Raw genomic sequence first — 18,190 nt, 5'->3', positions numbered from 1 at the left:
AGGACATCCAGCACCCCTCAAGAAACAAAGGAACTGAAGGGAGGGTGTTAATCTCCAGTCCAGAGAAGGAGATCCTCCACCAAGATGTGACAAGCCCCCAGAGCTCCTGAAAACCTGCCATGAACTCCAAACCCTCAGCATGTCCAGGTACAGTGTTTGGTTTAAAATAAAGCAGGTAATATCATATGGTGATCTTTCAAAGTAAGTTCCTGTGAAAGTTAAGATACATTAAAGACAAGCAGCTCAGATTAAGTTTTATTTATGCTGATTAAGCTTTATTTACACCAAACAGACATTACCAAACCAGGAAACCCTGGAGGTGCCAGAAGGGGCTTTCTGGAACATTGTCTGACTCATCCAGGCTCAGGAGAGAGACCTTGACTTTGGGAGTGCTGCCAGCAAGGTCCAAGAGCAACACAGGCAGGGAGAGGAAGCAGGAGGAAGCAGCCCCCAGCCATGGAGAGAGTATCCAGCAGTACCCAGGGCAGGGTGCAGCCAGTGTGGGACCCAAGAGCACTGGAGGTGGCCCTGTACTGCAGCCAAGGGGCTGCAAACACTTGTGGATTCACATGGCAAATTCTGAGTGTATCCAGGGATCAAAGGCTTCATTTGAACAAGAAGAGAATCATTCCAGAATACTCAGTGTACACAAATGACCAAAGTATGTGACACAAAACACAAGCAACTGGACATTAAAGAAAGCCAAGAAAAACAATAACAGAGTTTGGGGGAAATTAGGCTGCCAGAAAGTGTGGGGTTACACAGCTCATAAACAAGGTGACAATTCACCCAGGACACCTGAGCAGTTCAGTTATCCCAAGAAAGGATTTTGGTATTGAGGGTCTGGTTCAGTGTGACTTTGGTTTGAAACACACTGGAAGTCATTTGACCAGTTCAGGAATCCCTGCTGAGAGCTGAGAGTGGGGTCACGGCTTTAACAAAACAAAATCCACCATTATATTCAGAGGAAGACACTATGTGCACATTTTTTACAAAGAATTCAGTCACTTGGTCTCAATCAGTTGAGTTCTGAGAAATTTCATCCATCACTTGGAATTCTTAAGTGATTTCAGACTGAAATCTTCTAAAAAGCTGTGGTACAACTCACTGAAAACAATATCCAGTGCTGGACTTCTTACCTGGTGCAATTGTGCTTTCCTGTAAGAGCCTGGCAGATCCCAGCTCACTGTGGGTTCCAGTGCCCTCAGATCCCAGCTCTGTTCCCTGAGAGCCTGCACTGCTCTCCTGTATTTATAGCAGTTCAACAGATGGAGTCATGGAAACACCTCAGACCTTTTGGAACAGAGCTGGTTCATATTTAGCTGCCATATGCTGTTACCTCTGCTATTACACAACCACCTGAATGCAGAACCACCCTGCTGCCAAACCTGCACAGGCAGCAGAGGGACACCCTCAGTGGCTCCAGGGACAGTGGCAGCAGTCCAAGTTTGATGTTCAGTGTGTGAGAAAGGGCACAGCCCCAGCTCTGTCTCCTCCCAGCCTGGCTGGTCCTGGACTCACCTACACAACAATGACCTGCTGAAAGTAATTAACACCCAAGGGCACTTTGCCTGCACAGCCTCGGGCAGAGTGAGGACTCTGTGTCAACAGTGTCACTGCTCACAGAATTATAGAACATCCTCAGTGGGAAAGGACCCACCAGGATCATCCAGCCCAGCCCCTGCCCAGACACCCCAGCAATCCCAGCCTGGGCATCCCTGGAGCTCTGTCCAAGCTCTCCTGGAGCTCTGGCAGCCTCGGGGCCGGGACCATTCCCTGGGGAGCCTGGGCAGTGCCAGCACCCTTGGGGGAAGAACCTTTCCCTGATACCCAACCAAACCCCCCTGGCCCAGCTCCAGCTGTTCCCTGGGTCCTGTCCCTGACACAGAGCAGAGATTGGAGCTGCCCCTGGGGAGGAGCTGCAGCCCCAGTGAGCCCTGCTCTCAGTCTCCTCTGCTCCAGCTGAACCAGTGACCTCAGCTGCTCCTCCTATGGCTTCACCTCTACACCCTTCACCATCTTCAGGTCCCTCCTTTGGGCACTCTCAAATCCCCTTCTATCTCTATGATATTGTGGTGCCCAGAACTGCACCCCAAGAGCAGAACAGGCACAAGGGCCATGCTGGGAACAGGGCTGGGGTCAGCATTCCCACCCATCTCCCAACTTACAACTGCCTGTGATTCACAGAACCTCCACCTTCAGCTCTGAAAACAGCCAGCACTTCAGGAGAAAGCAGCACAAGAACGTGCCCTGTGTCAGAAATAGGGACCCACTGTCAGGGCTCAGGGAATGTGAGCCCGGCAGTCCCCGAAGGCCAGCAGCCCTTAAATACATTTAATACATGCAAGCAATGACTTACTGACTTGCCTGTAGGTATGGAATTAAAAGCCAAGGAAGAAGAGGAAAAAGTAATCTAGATAAATGACTTTATTCCCTGAGGTGACATCCAGTCAGAGCATATCCTTAGCACTGAGCAAGTTTTAACAGAATTGTGAAGAGTGAACAGAGGGGTACACGACTCGTCTGCTCTGAACTACAAGTCTCTTCACTTCTGCCCTGCCTCTGCAAGGAAGATCTGAGGACAGTTCACTCAGCTGCACTAAATCCATTTGATGTGAGCAGAGGGGGGGCTGGGGGAGCACTGGGATGTCAGGGGAGGATTAGGGCTGCACCCTCAGCCCGAGTCAGCATGAGCACGAGCTTGCTGGCTGGCTCCAGGCATGGGTGCTGCTGCGGGGGAGGGCTCAGAGCTGCATAGTTCTACCCTCTGCAATTATTTTCTTTAAAGTGCTGAAAGTGGAAAATAAAGAGAAGAGCAGCTGAACAGCCTGACAGATTTATCTTCTTCAGGGAAAGAGCACATACACCTGCACAGGCACCTTCTTCTTTAAAAAAAAACCTGAGGTGATTGCTATCTGCAATCTTAACATGCTGGGTGGAGAGAAGAAATTCCATGAAAGGTGAGTTAATCCAACCCCTCCCGTAGCCAGATGCTCTGAAGTGCAGCTCTGAACAGCCCATGGGCATGGGGGGATTTAAAGATCTCTGTGGACCAAGATGTGGTGATTTCTTTGTTTTGAAAACTTCCCCTCACTGCAGCTCTTTTCCCAATTAAACCAATGCAAAGGCTCCCACCAACAGCAGGGGTCTGCAGAGAAGGGAACCTCCAGGACTACTCTAGAACCCCAGTCCTTCCTCCCCAGAACCATTCCTACCTGTAAGGACATTTCTATCAGCATCAGCAGCTTCTTGATCCCAATCCAGACAGGTTTGCCTTTGACGTTCTGTGCAATCGTGCTGCGCTCCTTGTCTTTGAAGTTACCCAGGAGCTGGGGGGGAAATCATTTTAAAAAATCAACAACAGGAGACTGAGAGTAGGAATAATGGTACCTACCTTAGGAGAAAGGGAATGGAAGCTAGAACCATTTACCAGCTGAGAAGGAAAATTTGTTGCAATGTATCTTAGACAAGGCAACACATGAACAAAAACATTCTTTAATTCCCTAATGTTTTCTTCCCTAATGTCCCTTATCCAACAGTTAGTGCTGTGCTTTAATGCTGCACTCCAGGTCCTCTCCAGATCAGGGTGTACAAGGAAACAATGGGTCAAGCCACAGGAAGTTTCCACACCTGCTGCAGAACTGTCTGTGTCTCTCAGGCTTTGGTGACACCACCACGGGGACAAGTTTGCCAATGGCACCAAGGATTTGCCTGTTCAGTTTATTTTAACAGCCTTCAGTACTCACTACAACTCCCACTAGGGCACAAAATAAGGAGACACTGAAGGCAGGAATTTATAAGGAACTTTTAATTCCTTCAGCACTAAACACCATCAGTTGATGCTGTTCCAATTCAGCAGAGCTCAGCACCCTCCGGGCACACTCAGTTTAAGTGTCCCAATTATATTCATTACCCACTTCCATGTCCTTGGAATGTTTCAGTCCAGACCACAAACCTTTCCCCAGACCTACTGTTCTCTAATTTTGCCTTAATTTAATTCATGAGAAAGCAAATTGAAAAGCCTCAGAACTGCTATGTTATGACATAATGTCAAGTGGGATGGTGTTGCCAGACACAGCTACTGCAAAATCCCTCATTTCCAGCAAATTTTGAGTCTTTTGTCATCCTTAAACTTTTCCTCACCTCTAAAGCCTCCATGAGCTGCTCCCCTGTGGCAATGTTGGGCACATGGATGGTGGTGCTGAAGGCATTCAGCATCTCCATCTCCTGCAGGACGTCCTTGCGGCTCGTGGTGCCGATGATCAGGAGCTTGCGGCCCTGTCCAGGCAAGGGAGCGAGAGTCAGGGAAGGAAAAACTGCAGAGAACCAGCCTAGGGAAGGTTCAGCTAACTACAAATGATAAATAGGAAATAGCCATTTAAAAACCCACTTCAAACAAAATTAATAGGATTAAATCTGTCAGTAATTGAAGTTGCCAACAGCAGCCACAGGAGACCGGGATCAGCTCTCGGAGCAATGCCACCAACAGGGTCCAAGAATTGTGGTGCACAAAGCCCCACCACACTCACAGCTCCTTCTGAACCCATCATTATAAATAGCTGGATCCTCATTAAATTTAAAAGCCTGAGCAAACTCCCACTCCCAAAAGCTGAATTACAAATGACTTCTCGAGGGAACAGCCTGTCTTTAGGAATCTGTGGGTACAGTGAATTCCCTGCTCCTGCACAGGCAGTTCCAGTGGATTTCCAGCTCAGGCTTTTGAGCAGAGGCTGCTGTGAGTCCCTGAGTTCCCCCTGCCACTGTACAGGACAGTCCCACTCCAGCAGCCTCCAATTCCCAATCCAGAGTGCACAGAGCAACCCCGAGTCAGCCCAGGCAATAACAGGGTTTATGAATAACAGAGCAAGTTGTGGAAAACATCAGCTGCAAATGCAGATCCACTGCTGTTTATTGACCTTGCAGAGCCCTTTCCACTGCTATTTGAATCTCCCTGTGCAGGGTTTGGACACTGATCAGTACTGGCTGATGGAAGGAGCTCCTGGGACTGTCAGGAAGGACCATCAGTCCCTTTTCTGTCCCAGTACACAGGGAGCCCACGGGCTGGGAGGGGCCTGGCTGGCCCAAGAGGTCCTTCTACAAGTCTTGTATTACTGTTCAAGAAGTGTGGCTGAGGCTCCAAGACTGAAGGGAATGTCCAGTGCCCTCCCAGAGGTGCTGGCACTGTCCAGGCTCCCCAGGGAATGGTCCTGGCCCCGAGGCTGCCAGAGCTCAGGAGAGCTTGGACCACACTGCCAGGGATGCACAGGCTGGATTTTGGGGTGTCTGTGCAGGGCCAGGAGCTGGATTTGAGGATCCTTGGGAGTCCCTTCCTACTCAGAATATTCTGTGCTTCTGTGCAAGTTCTATATTTCAGCTTCGTGACGCAGAACTTCATCATTATAAAAACAAAACAAAACCCTAAAAACTACTCCCAGAACGAATCCTGTAACTGCTTTGCATTCCCTTGACAGAGGATGAAAACCTATTTAAAGACATCTTTGATGCACAGTGCATCTTCACAGGGTGTGTTCTTCCCCTGCACTCACTGAGCAGATTCTGCTCCTGCCCCAGGTGTTGGACACTGAGAAAGATCCTGAACTGGGAGTAAGCTCAGGTGCTCACTCCAAGTTTGGTTTTAGTCCAAGAGAGCAAAAGGCAGGAACATCTGGCAGGTCCCAGGTCACCAGTGTCACACAGGGCTCTGCTGGGGACACTGTGCTGCCCCTCCTGTGTGAATCCCCATTCTCATGGGGCACCACTGCACCACTCAGCCACCTCTTTGGAAAAGGGAAAATGGGGAAAAACAGCCAATTCCTGAACTGAAAACGCTGGTGTAGAACTGCAGTGGAAGCAGTTAAAGTGACGTTTTAGGGCTGAGGGTCCAACACTGCCTGCAAGTCACCTGGGGAAGGGCACAGTGTCCTCAGGAAGCAGCAGCACAGCCATTCCATGGTATTTCTGCTCCATTCCACAGGTGCTGCTCCCACCATCCTCCACGGCTTTACAACTGCACAGGATTCATTTCCTTTTTCATGGTCCAGCAAGGCCAGGAGAATATTACAGCACTTTACAAGTTTGAGCCAAATCAGGAAGATCTGGCTGGCAAAGATGAAAACCCAACACACACAGTGGGGAGAAGGTGAATGGAGTTTGATCCTCACCCCCACAGGAACTCAGGAAGCCCCATCTGGTGCCCATTTCCATGGAACCATGGAATGGTTTGGGTTGGAAGGGACCCTAAAACCATCTTGTTCCCTGCCCTGCCATGGACAGGGACACCTCCCACCAGAGATTTCAGCTAAAGCACTGCACAGACCAAGAGGATTAGGTGATGCTCAGCAGCAGAAAAGCTTTCTGCCTGCACGAAGACACAATTCCAGCAGCTTTCCACTAAGGAAAGGGTTGGTAAAACAGGGTGTAAACACTGGCCTGGAAGCTGTGTGAGATGAGTCCCCAGAACACCTGAACCATGCCCTGCTCCTGAGGACAGGGCTCAGAGGTGCCTTCAGCCTGCTGAGATGCCCCTGGCAGGGCAGCAGAATGCTCCAGGAGCACTCAGGGATTATCAGCAGAACTGACTGGGAACATTTCATCTCAGCTCTGCATTTCCTCACCACCCTGTCCTCAGGGAGCCCTCGTTCCTCCCATGGTGCTGATGCTGCAGACCCTTTAACTCAGCAAAGGGCACAACCCTCCAAGGAGAATTCCTGCTCCCTTAGCCAAGGAACAACCAGCCATACCCACACCAGACACCCCAAACAGTTTCACTGCTACACACCTGAGGTACCAGAGCACAGAGGAAGCCAAGGACAGACTCCTGACCAGAACTGAAACCTCCAAAACACAGAACAACCCCTCCTGAAAGTGCTCTACCACCCAGACCCACCTGCTTCACAAGTGTTCTCCTAAAAACTTGCTTATTACTGTATGGAACTCTCAAAATCCTGAACAGCTTGGGCAAGGGGCTGTGTTAATAACAGTTTCCCATGAACTATGAGCATTTTAGAAGGCAAAAACTGCTCAGCTGCACCCAGGCAGTGTCTGTTCCCCAAATATAGCTCCCAGCATGTGTACAGTGCCTGGCACATTGATCAGGCATCAATCAAGGGGATAACTACCTCAGAGTGACTGCCTGAGGCATGCTGCCCTCATATATTAATGAAGTCTGTGCCTGATTACAATAAAAATGGAATTTAGCTTGGAGTTTCATCAGGAAAGGACGCAGGCAGCACAGGAATGTCAGCAGTGAGGGAAGTTTCACCTCCTGGTACTTCAGGTGTCCATGACTGATCTCATTCTCGGCCTTTCCTTTTCAGCTGCTGGAGCCCAGATGACACATTCCTCCTCCCAGGAAAGCTGCCCACGCTCTGGACTCATCCAGCAAACATTCCCTAAAGGACCAGCCCTGCCAGTGCCACACTGAGTCAGCTGGACCAAGCCCATCAGGGCAGTGGGCGATTGCTGCACACACAGAGAGGTCTCTAAAGCCCTGTGACCACTGAGGAAAACCACTGGCATCGCTCCCTGTGGGAATTCTGTGGGAACACCAGCTCAATCTCACTCTGACTGCGACCATGGGGACAGATTTAGAATGGGAAAAGAGCAAAACAGGATCATCATTCTGCCATGTGAATCCAGGAGTTGTTCCTGTTTCAAACAGAACTTCAAATCCATCATTTCCGAGCTGGGGGTGTTCACCTGGAGAAGGGAAGGGAATGGGGACACCTTAGAGCCCCTTCCAGTGCCTAAAGGAGAGCTGGGGAGGGACCTGGGACAAGGGGGAATGGATTCACACTGGCAGAGGGAAGGGTTAGATGGGACATTGGGATGGAATTCCACCCTGTGAGGATGGAACCATCAGGCACAGGGTGCCCAGAGCAGCTGGGGCTGCCCCTGGATCCCTGGCAGTGTCCAAGGCCAGGTTGGATGGGGCTTGGAGCAGCCTGGGACAGTGAAAGGTGTCCCTGCCATGGCAGGGGTGGCACTGGATGAGCTTGAAGGTCCCTCCCAACCCAAACCATTCCATGTTTCTATGATTCTGTTTAGTTGGAGAAGTCACAGAAAGCACTGGGGACTGTCAGAAATAGAGAATAACTTCCCTAAATAGACCCTTGGTAAAAACAGAGAGGTTTATAAAATCATAGGTGGTGTAGAGGAGATGAGGGAGAGACTGCTGCTCGTCACTACAGAAACCAGGGAGCACAAGAAGGAATTATCAAACATCAGATAAACTGAACTAAAGGGTGTTTGCTCTCACCAACAGCTCAGCTGGACTCAGGCAAGCACAGTGCTAAGAATGGAAAGGCTTAACAAGGTTGAAAAGCACCAGGATGAGTTCCCAAAGGGCAGGTCCATGAGCAATTTTTAGATATCTCTGTTAAATATTCCCAGGTCCCTGAACCACTGACGTGCTTGGGAGCTCCACAGAACAGATGGCTACTCCGCAAAAGTACTTCAAATTTTTAACAGCTCCACCCAAAAGATCCTGATTTTTCCCTGCTTTCCTCAGAAGCAGCCATGTCTTCAGCTCCCTGCCTTTAAAGCTGACCCCTGGAAAGCAGCCACAGTGACCCTCCAGCACTGACAGGGCAGGAGCCCCTCGAGCTCCTCAAACTTTCAGGCAACTCAACAAACAAGTGAGAACCCCCAGGACAGCACTGTTAGCTCCAGGAATTATGGAGGCAGCAGGAAAAGCCATCAAACTGGAAAAGCTGCCCTCAGCCAGCTCCTCTGCTTTCCATGGGAGAAACTGGGATTTACTCTTTTTACAGGATCCCAGAATGGCTCAGGCTGGAAGGGGCCACGGTGCCACTCCCTGCTCCAGCAGGGCCATCCCAGAGCACACTGAAGTGCTCTGAAATGGTACTGCTGAAGTGGTCCCATTTTCAAAAAAAATCACTTTTTTCACCCTTAATTTCTACAGCAGCCATGGTGAAGGCAATGTGCCACATGTTCAACCCACAGAAAATCAAGAGTCAAGCCAAACTTCCAAAAATCAGACATAACATGTAAGTAAATTACCAAGGAAGGAGGAGGAGCTTAAGATGATTTAGTGTCAGATTCACAACCAGGACAGTTCCAGCCCAGTTCTTTCAACACCAGAGATCAGACACAGGCACAGCCTTAGACCTGGATTCATCCTGTCCTTTTTTAGTCAAAGTGCCCCAGTTTGGAGCCCAAGAGCCCTCTGTGCTGACAGGGAGACAGGACAGGGGTGTGTGTCCTGCCCTCCTGCCTTCTAGAAGAGGGATGGCCCCAGAACTGACCCCTCTGGTGCAGGGATTTTACCTGACTGAAGGATGTCCTCATACACAGAACTGTGGGACTTGAAGCCACTTGAACCAAGTGAATTTTCCAGAATGGATTCTTCTACCACAGCAGCCACTTCCCAACAGACACCACATCTCTGCCCCAGGGAGTTAGAACATGACACAATTACAGACTCTGCTGTGAGCAACAGGAGCCTCAACATATCCATGGAGTGTCCAAACACAGAATTTCAGCAAATCCAGCCAGCCTCAGGCAAGGGGAGCCTGAGCTGTGTTGGAACCAGGCACTGGTGACACTGAGGTGCCTCTGTCACCCACCAGATGCTCAGGACACCTTTATCCTTGTGTTTGGGGTCTTGGGAATTCCTCACATGCAAAGGAAGAAACACAATTCCCCAGGTTTGTGCACATAAAGGCACTGGTGACTGGAATTGCTTCCAATTCACACCAAGTGATGTGGAATCAGCAATGCATCTGGGATTACATCAAACACGATTATTCCCTGTAACTTTCATCAATTGGCAAAAGCCTCCAGTGTCCCAGTGAGAAAAGGGGCTGGGGGCTTTGGGAGCAGTGGAAGGGCAGCACCAGATGAGAGTGTCCCGTGGAGGGAAGGGGCTGGGGGCTCTGGGAACAGTGAAAGGACATCCCCAGGAGTGGGTCTCCCTTCATGAAGAAGGGCTGGGGGCTCTAGGAACAATGGAAGGACATCCCCAGGCACGAATCTCACTTTGAAAGTGGGGCTGGGGGCTCTGGGAGCTGTGCCAGGGCAGCCCCAGGATGTCCCTTGGATGTCACCTTGCCCAGGCAGACATTCCCTGACCCTGCCCAGCTGGGGATGCCCAGGGTCCTTCCAGCCCAGGCCGATTGTTGGGAAGCAGCAGGGAGGCACATGTGAACCTCGTGGGGCTGGGGAGCGCCTCCAGGCCTGTGTGACTCTCATGTAGATGAAGCAGCCCCGGCTTTGGGAGCTGCTGCTGCTCAGTTCTCAGGAAAGTCCTTTTCTCCTGCTCGGCTCCCTGCTGAGACAGCCCTTTTCAGCCTTTCCATCCCCCAGTCCCTGCTCCTGCACAACACAGGCAAACTTGATTGAATTAAAGACCCAAGAGAACATGGTTTATTTTCTTCTCTTCAAGGCATTTCAGAAAAGATTTTTAATTGGTTTAAAAAAAAGATGCTGAACAAAATGCAATGGTTTTCAGGCCTCTTGAAGCAGCAGTAACAGATAGCACTATTTAACACTGCTGAGTGGAACCACAAGCAGGAGCTGTGACTGGCAATTTAAAGCGAGCTCAGAGAGGTTTCTAGTTTATTTAAAGTCTAAAGTGTTTACTCTCAAAAGAAAACCAGAACCTTCAAGTGTTTGCCCTTCCCACAGCACGTTCCAATAATCCAGCCTCCCTCAGAAGAGCGGAGCCTGGGAGGCAGCTTTCCTACACCAATTCAGCAGAGACACGCACCTCGATGCATAATTAATAACATTTCATCCCAGAAACGCTTCTCTTCCTCACGGAGCCTCCAGTGATTGCAGGGAGCTGCTTGCACATCAAGAATATCCCTGCAAGTGATGTGACACCCCAGTGAATTCATAATCTGGGCCACAGCAGTGGGAGCGGCCGCGCTGCATCCGCCGTGACAGGACACAGGGAACAGCTTCCCACTGCCAGAGGGCAGGAATAGATGGATATTGGAAGGAAATTCTTCCTTGTGAGGATAGGGAGGCCCTGGAATGGAGTTCTCAGCAGCTGTGGCTGTCCCTGGATCCCTGAAGTGTCCAAGGCCAGTTTGGACAGGGTTTGGAGCAGCCTGGGCAGTGGAAGGTGTCCATTCCTCAAGGAAAGAGATGGACTGTGAGGTCCCTCCCAAGCCAAGCCATTCCATTATTCCTCAAAATCAGCTCATTATTTCAGGCCCCCTCCATGAGAGAAACACTGAAGCAAAGGGGAACAGGTATTGTCTCCCCAGCATCCTGCTGAGAATTTCCCTCAGCACAGGGAAATTTTTACAAGGAATGATGCTAAACCCCAGTCCCACAGAAATCCACGGTGCTTTGACCCCATGCAGGTCAGTACCACTGATGCTGCTCATGCACTTAGAGCCTGTATCTGCATCTCAAATTACAGCAGCCCCTGAGATCAGCCATTCCTCCCAAAGAAACTGCTCCTCAAGGGAACTTTTAATCTCAAAGGGGACTTGGAAGGTGTTGATCAACCCTCAGGTTTATCCCCATCATGGGTTCTTCACTTGAGTTCAAAACCCCCAAAGAGTCTCCGTGCCCAAATCCAACCTTTTTCACAATGAACTATCACAGCTGAAAAGGCCTTTTCCTGCACAACTCTGTTTCTTACACACAGCTTTGTGCTTTTAAACACCCAAGATCCCCACATGCCATGGCTATCCCAGGGAACTCACTACAAACACACCAGGAAGAACCCTGTCCCCAGAACTGCCAGAGCAGGGCAGCCCAAAGGGCCCAGCTCACCCCATGTCCTGATTCCCACAAAACCAACACTGGACACTTAGAAAAAAAAAGGTAAAAAACCCCACATGATCAATCAACCAGTGACATTTCCTCAGCAAACTCACTCTCTACCCTCCAACAATTTATGGCTTAAGTCACCATAATATTGGCTGTCAAGGCAGAGTCTCCCAGCCCCCAGGGCACTTCAAACCCTGCTGAGCACAAATCTCTGCAACAAGCGCAAACTTGGCAAATATCTGTGAGCTCCAGCCTGTCCTGCTCCTGGGAGCCCCAGGTGCCACCCAAAGGGCAGCAGCACACATTCAAAATGCAATAAGCAAATGGACAATTTAATACTTTAAGTTCTTTTGAAAAATTAACCAAATCAAGTTCGATTTTCCCTATTGATTTATGGGAATAGCCATGTCCTGGCACTGTGGAACAGCCTGCAATAGGTCAGTGATTGCAGGAGATGATGTGACCAGGAATGGCTGTGCTGCTCCACACAGGCAGCTGCTCTGTTCCAAGCATGTGATAAAACTTGGATGCTGTTGTGTTACAGAATTCACGTGGCCTAGAAAGCTCACTGGGAAAATCTTTGTTCTCCCAGGCTGACAGTCACACGGGGAACTCGGGGCCTGTGGCATTACAATTTAGTTCAAAGTCCTGGATTTGAAAGGTCTTTTCACCAAACTCTCTAATGAAACCAACACTCACGCACACACTCCTGTGCCAGGATATTAAACATGACAAAAAACTGACTTCACCCAGACTCTGCTTCTCTGCTTTTTTCTGTCACCAACTTTCAAGGTGTTCCTGTTACGATGTTATTTATTCATGCAGATACTCTCACACACAGAGTAGAAAGGCAGTGAAGGACAGGAAAATGGCAAACAAGAAAGGAGTCCCTGCCTGTCTGTCTCACCCAGCACGAGCTGCAGAACCCTCAGCACTTGTGATGTTCTTAAATCTCATCCAGGCACAAAGTGCAAACAGACAGGATCAGCACGAGAGACAAGATCTTAAGCTTCCCTCAGTCATTGTAATTAACACCTGATCATTTCAAGTTAAGAACAAATTAAACCCCTGACAGCCACAATCACAGATTACACAGAAATTGATTTATAAATAGGGAGGGAGCACGTGGCTGAGCCAGGGGTGGATCTGGCCTGAACAGCTCCTCAGAGGGCAGGCAGCTGGCACAATTCAGATTTACATGGTGAAGGTTAAACTGGTTTCCTTAGTCAGTATTTTTAGGACTAACTGCAGAAGATTCAGCCCCCAGTAATTAGATATTTCAAGCTGAATCCCTTGTGGTTATCCTAGAAATGTCCAAGTGAATGAAGAGCAGCAGGCTGGGATTAACGTGGCTGACTCAGACAAAAGCATTAATACCACTGGCAGCTCTCAGGCAGACACAAAGCTCCCACTTGTCCCAGTTCCTGCAGGAACAGGGCATCCCCGCCTTACCTGGGGAGGGGCTTTCTTCAGCAGCACCAGAAGGGCCTGCAACACCAGATTGGAGAATCGAGGTCCAATTGGGACATAATCTGAAAGGAAAAATGCACTTTGATGCACACAGAGCAGATGCACATTTAGGCCACTTCACTGTATCAAAAACCAGTTCAATGCTCCCGAAGTAAATGGTTCCAGGTAATTTCCAGAAATACATCAATACTTCTGCAGCAGCCAGCACAGCTCACCCTCCTCCTGACTCACCTAAAAGTCGCTCAATGTCGTCCACAACAACACAGCTGAGCTGGGATTTGTAGGCATCATCAAAGATCTGAAAAACAGCAAAATATCTCAGTGTTAAACCTCAGCCACAGGACTACAACAGCCACAGCTGGGCCTGCTGATGTGGGCTTAGCTGAACACAGCAACACTGAGAGGAATAATCTGAGAATGAAACAGGTAGGTAATGAGAGATCAGGCTCCCTGCAGGCAATAAAACACTGCCATCTCCACAAATTCAGTTTATTTATTCATTTACCCCCCCCCTCCTCTGGCAACAAGCAGCTGCCCTGAGGTTCACTGTAAGCCAGGGAGAAACCAGCACCATTCCTCTGTTTTTGGAGCTGGGTCAATACTGATAATGTAACACACACACAGAACCTCCCCAACTGTAACACTGCTGTGAAGATTTTCTCCTCAGGCTGGATGCTGGGTACTGTCCAGAGCAGCACCCTGCAGGAGAAGGGACTGGCTCAGGTGTGGATCTCAGCCCCAGTCAGCCCTCCTGGAGCAGCACAGAGTGTGCTGCACAGCTCTGGCTGTGAGCAGGAGGCAGCACTAAGGACAGCAGTGGTGCTGCAGCCCTGCCTCCAGCAAATCCTGATTCCAGTGAACCCAAAGGCTCCTTTTGGAATCCAAGTCACAAATTGCACCTCCACTGCTTCTCCTAAGGACCTTCCTTCCCTCAGGAACTGTACAGCCCTGCACCAATCTGATCAGAGGAACATTCAGCTCACATGCTCCATTCCTCTGAAGAGTAAGTGCTGGGCTGCTTCAGCAAATGAAAATATTCAATTGGTTCACATTCCCCAGCTCCCCAGGTTGTTAAAGCTCTTGTTTAACTAAAGACCCCACCTCAGAACGGGTCGAAGTCTCACTCAGGCAGGATCTGTTCTCCCCAAGTGCAGCCCTAAGCCCCTCCTGCCTCCCCCTTCCCAGGCAGAGCTCCAGACCTGCTCATCCCTGCACTGTTTGCCAGGACCACACACCAGAACAGAGCCTTGAAACCTCCCCCAGTCACCCCGTGCCAGTGCCACAAAAACAGAGACAAGAGTCTGGAGCAACAGGACAGGAGGGAATGGCTTCAAACTGCCAGAGGGCAGGGTCAGATGGGCTATGAGGAAGGAATTCTTCCCTGTGATGGTGGGCAGGCCCTGGCACAGGGTGCCCAGAGCAGCTGGGGCTGCCCCTGGATCCCTGGCAGTGCCCAAGGCCAGGCTGGACATTGGGGCTGGAGCAGCCTGGGACAGTGGGAGGTGTCCCTGCCATGGCAGGGGTGGAATGGAATGGGCTGTGAGCCATCCCAACCCAATCTATTCTACAATTCTGAGATACATGCAACTTTACAAATAAATACATGCAGGATTTCCAGGCCTAGAGAGAGCAGAATACACCATCCCAAAGGTAATTCACCTTTCCCTCCACGACAGAACTCAGAACTGGGTGATCACCAAGCCATGGGAGGACACACACATACCTTCTTCATGGCCTGGCACTTGGCTGTTTCAGAAAACCCAATCATCTTATCAGGAGAACAGATCTTGATAAAGGGGAAGTTGGATTCTTCTGCTATTTTTGCTGCTAAAGCAGTCTTCCCACTGTGGGGGGGACCTGAAGCAAAGACAAACAAGGAATAAACAAGGGAGAAAACAGCTCTGACAATCCTGTGTGGATGATACTTAGGGTATGTTTAGAATTCTATCCAGAGGAATCTGCAGTATGAAAGGAGTGTTTTTCTTGCTTGCAGAAGGAACACACTAACTCCTGGTTCAACCCAATCCTCCATATGCAGGCAATTAATGGAACTACTTGAGCATATGCAGAATGATTTGCCATGACACAAAAGAGGACATTGTACTTTCTGTAGGAGCAGCTACAGCACCAAAATGTGTGAGTTTGTGTTTTGGATAAATTTCTTGAGCTTATGTTCTGTCTCAGTATGATCTCTGCTGGCACCTTGGCAAACAAGTCAGCAGCAGGAACACCAGGAAAACACTGGCAAAGACAATTTGTTACCTGAATTCACACCAGAATAATTCAGAGACCAAAGAGACACCTGAATCCATGCACCCAACATGAATCAGTTTGGAGGGACAGAAGAAATTGCTGGGCACTAACACAAAGAACTACTCAGGGTTAGTTCCAAAGCTACAGAACCACAAGCAACAGTGATAACCCATCTTTTTGGACTTTGGGAGAGAAATAAGAGAAGAGATAAATAACAAATTCTACTCCAATGTAACAAATTCTCCTCCAAAACCTGTAACACAGACTCTGAAAACTCTCCTTCAGTCAGTAACAGTCTGGGTAGAGGGAAATCCACCTTTAACTGACAGAGACACCTAAATGTAGCTGCTTGAACTCAGCTAATTGCACTGATGAGCTCTCCAGTGACTTCAAAGAGAATTTAGACAACTGACTCAGCTAGAGACATCTCCACTGTACACCAGCCAAGCTCAGGTTATTCACTGGGTACATTTTGGTTATTAACTGGGTACATTCCCTTCTCCCTTGTTCCAAGCACAGGATTCCCTCTGGCTGAGGAGACAGTTTTAACATCCAATTCAATTTCACCCAAGCAAGCTGAAAGAGCCCAATTCCATTTCTCTCCCCAGTGAGATTCCTGCAGGTGCAGGATGTCAGAGGTGAGCAGGTGGGCAGCTGCCAGCAGCAGTCTCCAGAAGGGCATTTCCCAGGTGTCTGCCCTCAGCTGTACCTTCCAGCAGGACGCTGACCAGGGGAGTGCGGTCACTGTTCTTGGTCTGCTGGACCAGCAGCTCCCCATCATCCAACACCCTCGTTACTGGGTCCCCCCACTTAATGATCCCATTCATGATGTAGCTGGCATAGTCTTCCTGGTTGGTTCCAAATGCCTGTAAAAAAGAGGGAACACTTCTTTTACAAAAAAAAAAAATTTTCATCCCATCAGAAAAACCATGAAATAATTAAACAGAAATTCCAAGGCTCTGGAAGATACTGAAGTGAGACAGTCCCAGCCCCTGGTGACTCACAGCATTCCAGCTCAGAGGGCTGAACACAGCTGGAGACCAGGCACGTTCAGAAACATCTTTTCATATGCCCTCACAACCAGTTCTAGTCAGTGCAAGTTGCCAGTGGGTTCTGACTCCACACTGTGTGGAGACAATTCTCAGAAATGAGGCTTAGACCTCTCCCTACAGCCCAGGGTAAAGTTGTCACCTAGGAACTGAAGTGGCCTAAAAGGGAAAGCCATGACAAGGAGAAGAAACCCCCAGTTGTTCTTTACCTGTTCTAGTTCTCTTTATGACTCTCTGGGCAGCAGCAGGCACACAGAGAGCTCAGAGCTCCCCCCTTCCACACCACAGGACATGCCAGCCCTTGAGGCACCACTGCTGTGTGATCCCAAAGGAAGCTGCTCCCTCCCCTCACTGTTCTGCAGTCCCACAGTGCCCACTTACTGGTTTGATATCATTCTCCAAGGATGCAAAGAAGTCTCCTCTGGTCACACGCAGGCTCTCTGCCTTCTCCATGTCCACCTCCACTTTGTTGCTGGCCTAGAAAGGCAATAAAAGACTCTGAGGTCCAGCAGTACCACACAGCTCCTCTCCAGCTTCCCCCCACAGCCCCAGCTCTGTGGCTGGTCTGGGTCAGTAAGAAAAATGCTTCTGTTGGGGCATTTTCTGGGTACCCCTGGAGCCGTCCCCACTGCAAGAGCCACATCCCAGCCCCACAGAGCCATTCAGGGCGGCTGTCCCACCCCACTGGGTGATGCTGAAGATGTCTGTGACCCCCATTTCAGAGAAGCCACCCCAGCTAAGAACAGGACTGAAGCTCTGGCCCATCCTTGCTGCTGCTGTGCTGCAAACCAGGAGACAGTGAGGCTCAGACCGGTGCCAGTGTGGGACTGATCTCACCCCACTTCAAACTTCTAGAATTTACTGAGATTACATAGGTACCCTTTGGAGCTGAGAACTAAGACAAATAAACTGTGTTTAACTCTCAAAGACTGTCTCAGACATTCCCCTCCAACAGGGACCTGCAAGAACAGAGTGCACCTGAATATGGGAAGGAAAATAACAATAAAAATAATGACAAGGTGCTTGTCTTGAACAGCAGCAAATGCAGCCCCTGAACAGCAGCCACAGGAACACAGCCTGGCCAACCCTCCTGTGCCAGACACACACCTACAGCCAGAGGAGGCTGCAATGAGAGTCTCTTCTGCCAAAAACACCCACCAAGCACAAACACAGGCTGCCAAATAAACAACTGAGGGGATCTTCAGTACAGGTGATCACTTCTCTACAGAGGGAGGTGAAGGTACCTGAAATACTCCATATATTCCTGAAGTTGTGTGTATACTTAAAACCAGGGGGGCTCTTACCTCCCCAGCCTTTAATGAGTTCATGTTTTAATTTTTCACACACACACTTTGAGAGATAATCACAAGAGTTTAATGATTCAGGAGAAAATGTCCTTTCATTTTCCATTCGTGCTCCTGCTTCTCACAGGTGCTTCTGAAAACTAGGTCAGGCCTATGATGTATATTTTAAATTTTCAGTACTTGTAGGAAAGAATAAAGTATTTTACTGCATCATTTAGCTAAAAACAACTTCAGAATAAAGAGTATTACCAAAATTACTATGTCAAAGTGCTTGAAAAGCTAAACAACACGTGGCCACTTCCCATGTGGAAAACACATCCATACATGAGTGGGATGTGGATCACAAACCAGCCCAGAGGAGGGGAC

The 18,190-nt window shown here is 49.3% G+C and overlaps 1 protein-coding gene across 10 annotated transcripts in view; it reads right to left on the bottom strand.

Annotated features, from left to right (window-relative positions):
* NSF (N-ethylmaleimide sensitive factor, vesicle fusing ATPase) overlaps positions 1 to 18,190 on the bottom strand; it is a 76,265-nt gene that overhangs the window by 4,657 nt on the left and 53,418 nt on the right. For all 10 annotated transcript variants that reach the window (XM_086864797.1, XM_086864796.1, XM_086864802.1 and 7 more), the window contains 7 exons: positions 16,902 to 16,997; positions 16,181 to 16,337; positions 14,942 to 15,075; positions 13,450 to 13,516; positions 13,201 to 13,280; positions 4,144 to 4,278; positions 3,216 to 3,329 (listed from right to left, as the gene is read on the bottom strand). In XM_086864797.1, the coding sequence (XP_086720923.1) occupies positions 3,216 to 3,329; positions 4,144 to 4,278; positions 13,201 to 13,280; positions 13,450 to 13,516; positions 14,942 to 15,075; positions 16,181 to 16,337; positions 16,902 to 16,997 (783 nt within the window). The remainder of the gene's footprint in view (positions 1 to 3,215; positions 3,330 to 4,143; positions 4,279 to 13,200; positions 13,281 to 13,449; positions 13,517 to 14,941; positions 15,076 to 16,180; positions 16,338 to 16,901; positions 16,998 to 18,190) is intronic.

The sequence above is a fragment of the Cyanistes caeruleus genome, chromosome 27 (genome assembly GCF_971803275.1).
Source record: "Cyanistes caeruleus chromosome 27, bCyaCae1.hap1.1, whole genome shotgun sequence".
Taxonomy (NCBI): Eukaryota; Metazoa; Chordata; class Aves; order Passeriformes; family Paridae; genus Cyanistes; species Cyanistes caeruleus.
Note: the sequence above shows the minus strand (reverse complement) of the source record. Positions and strands in the feature narration are given on the sequence as shown.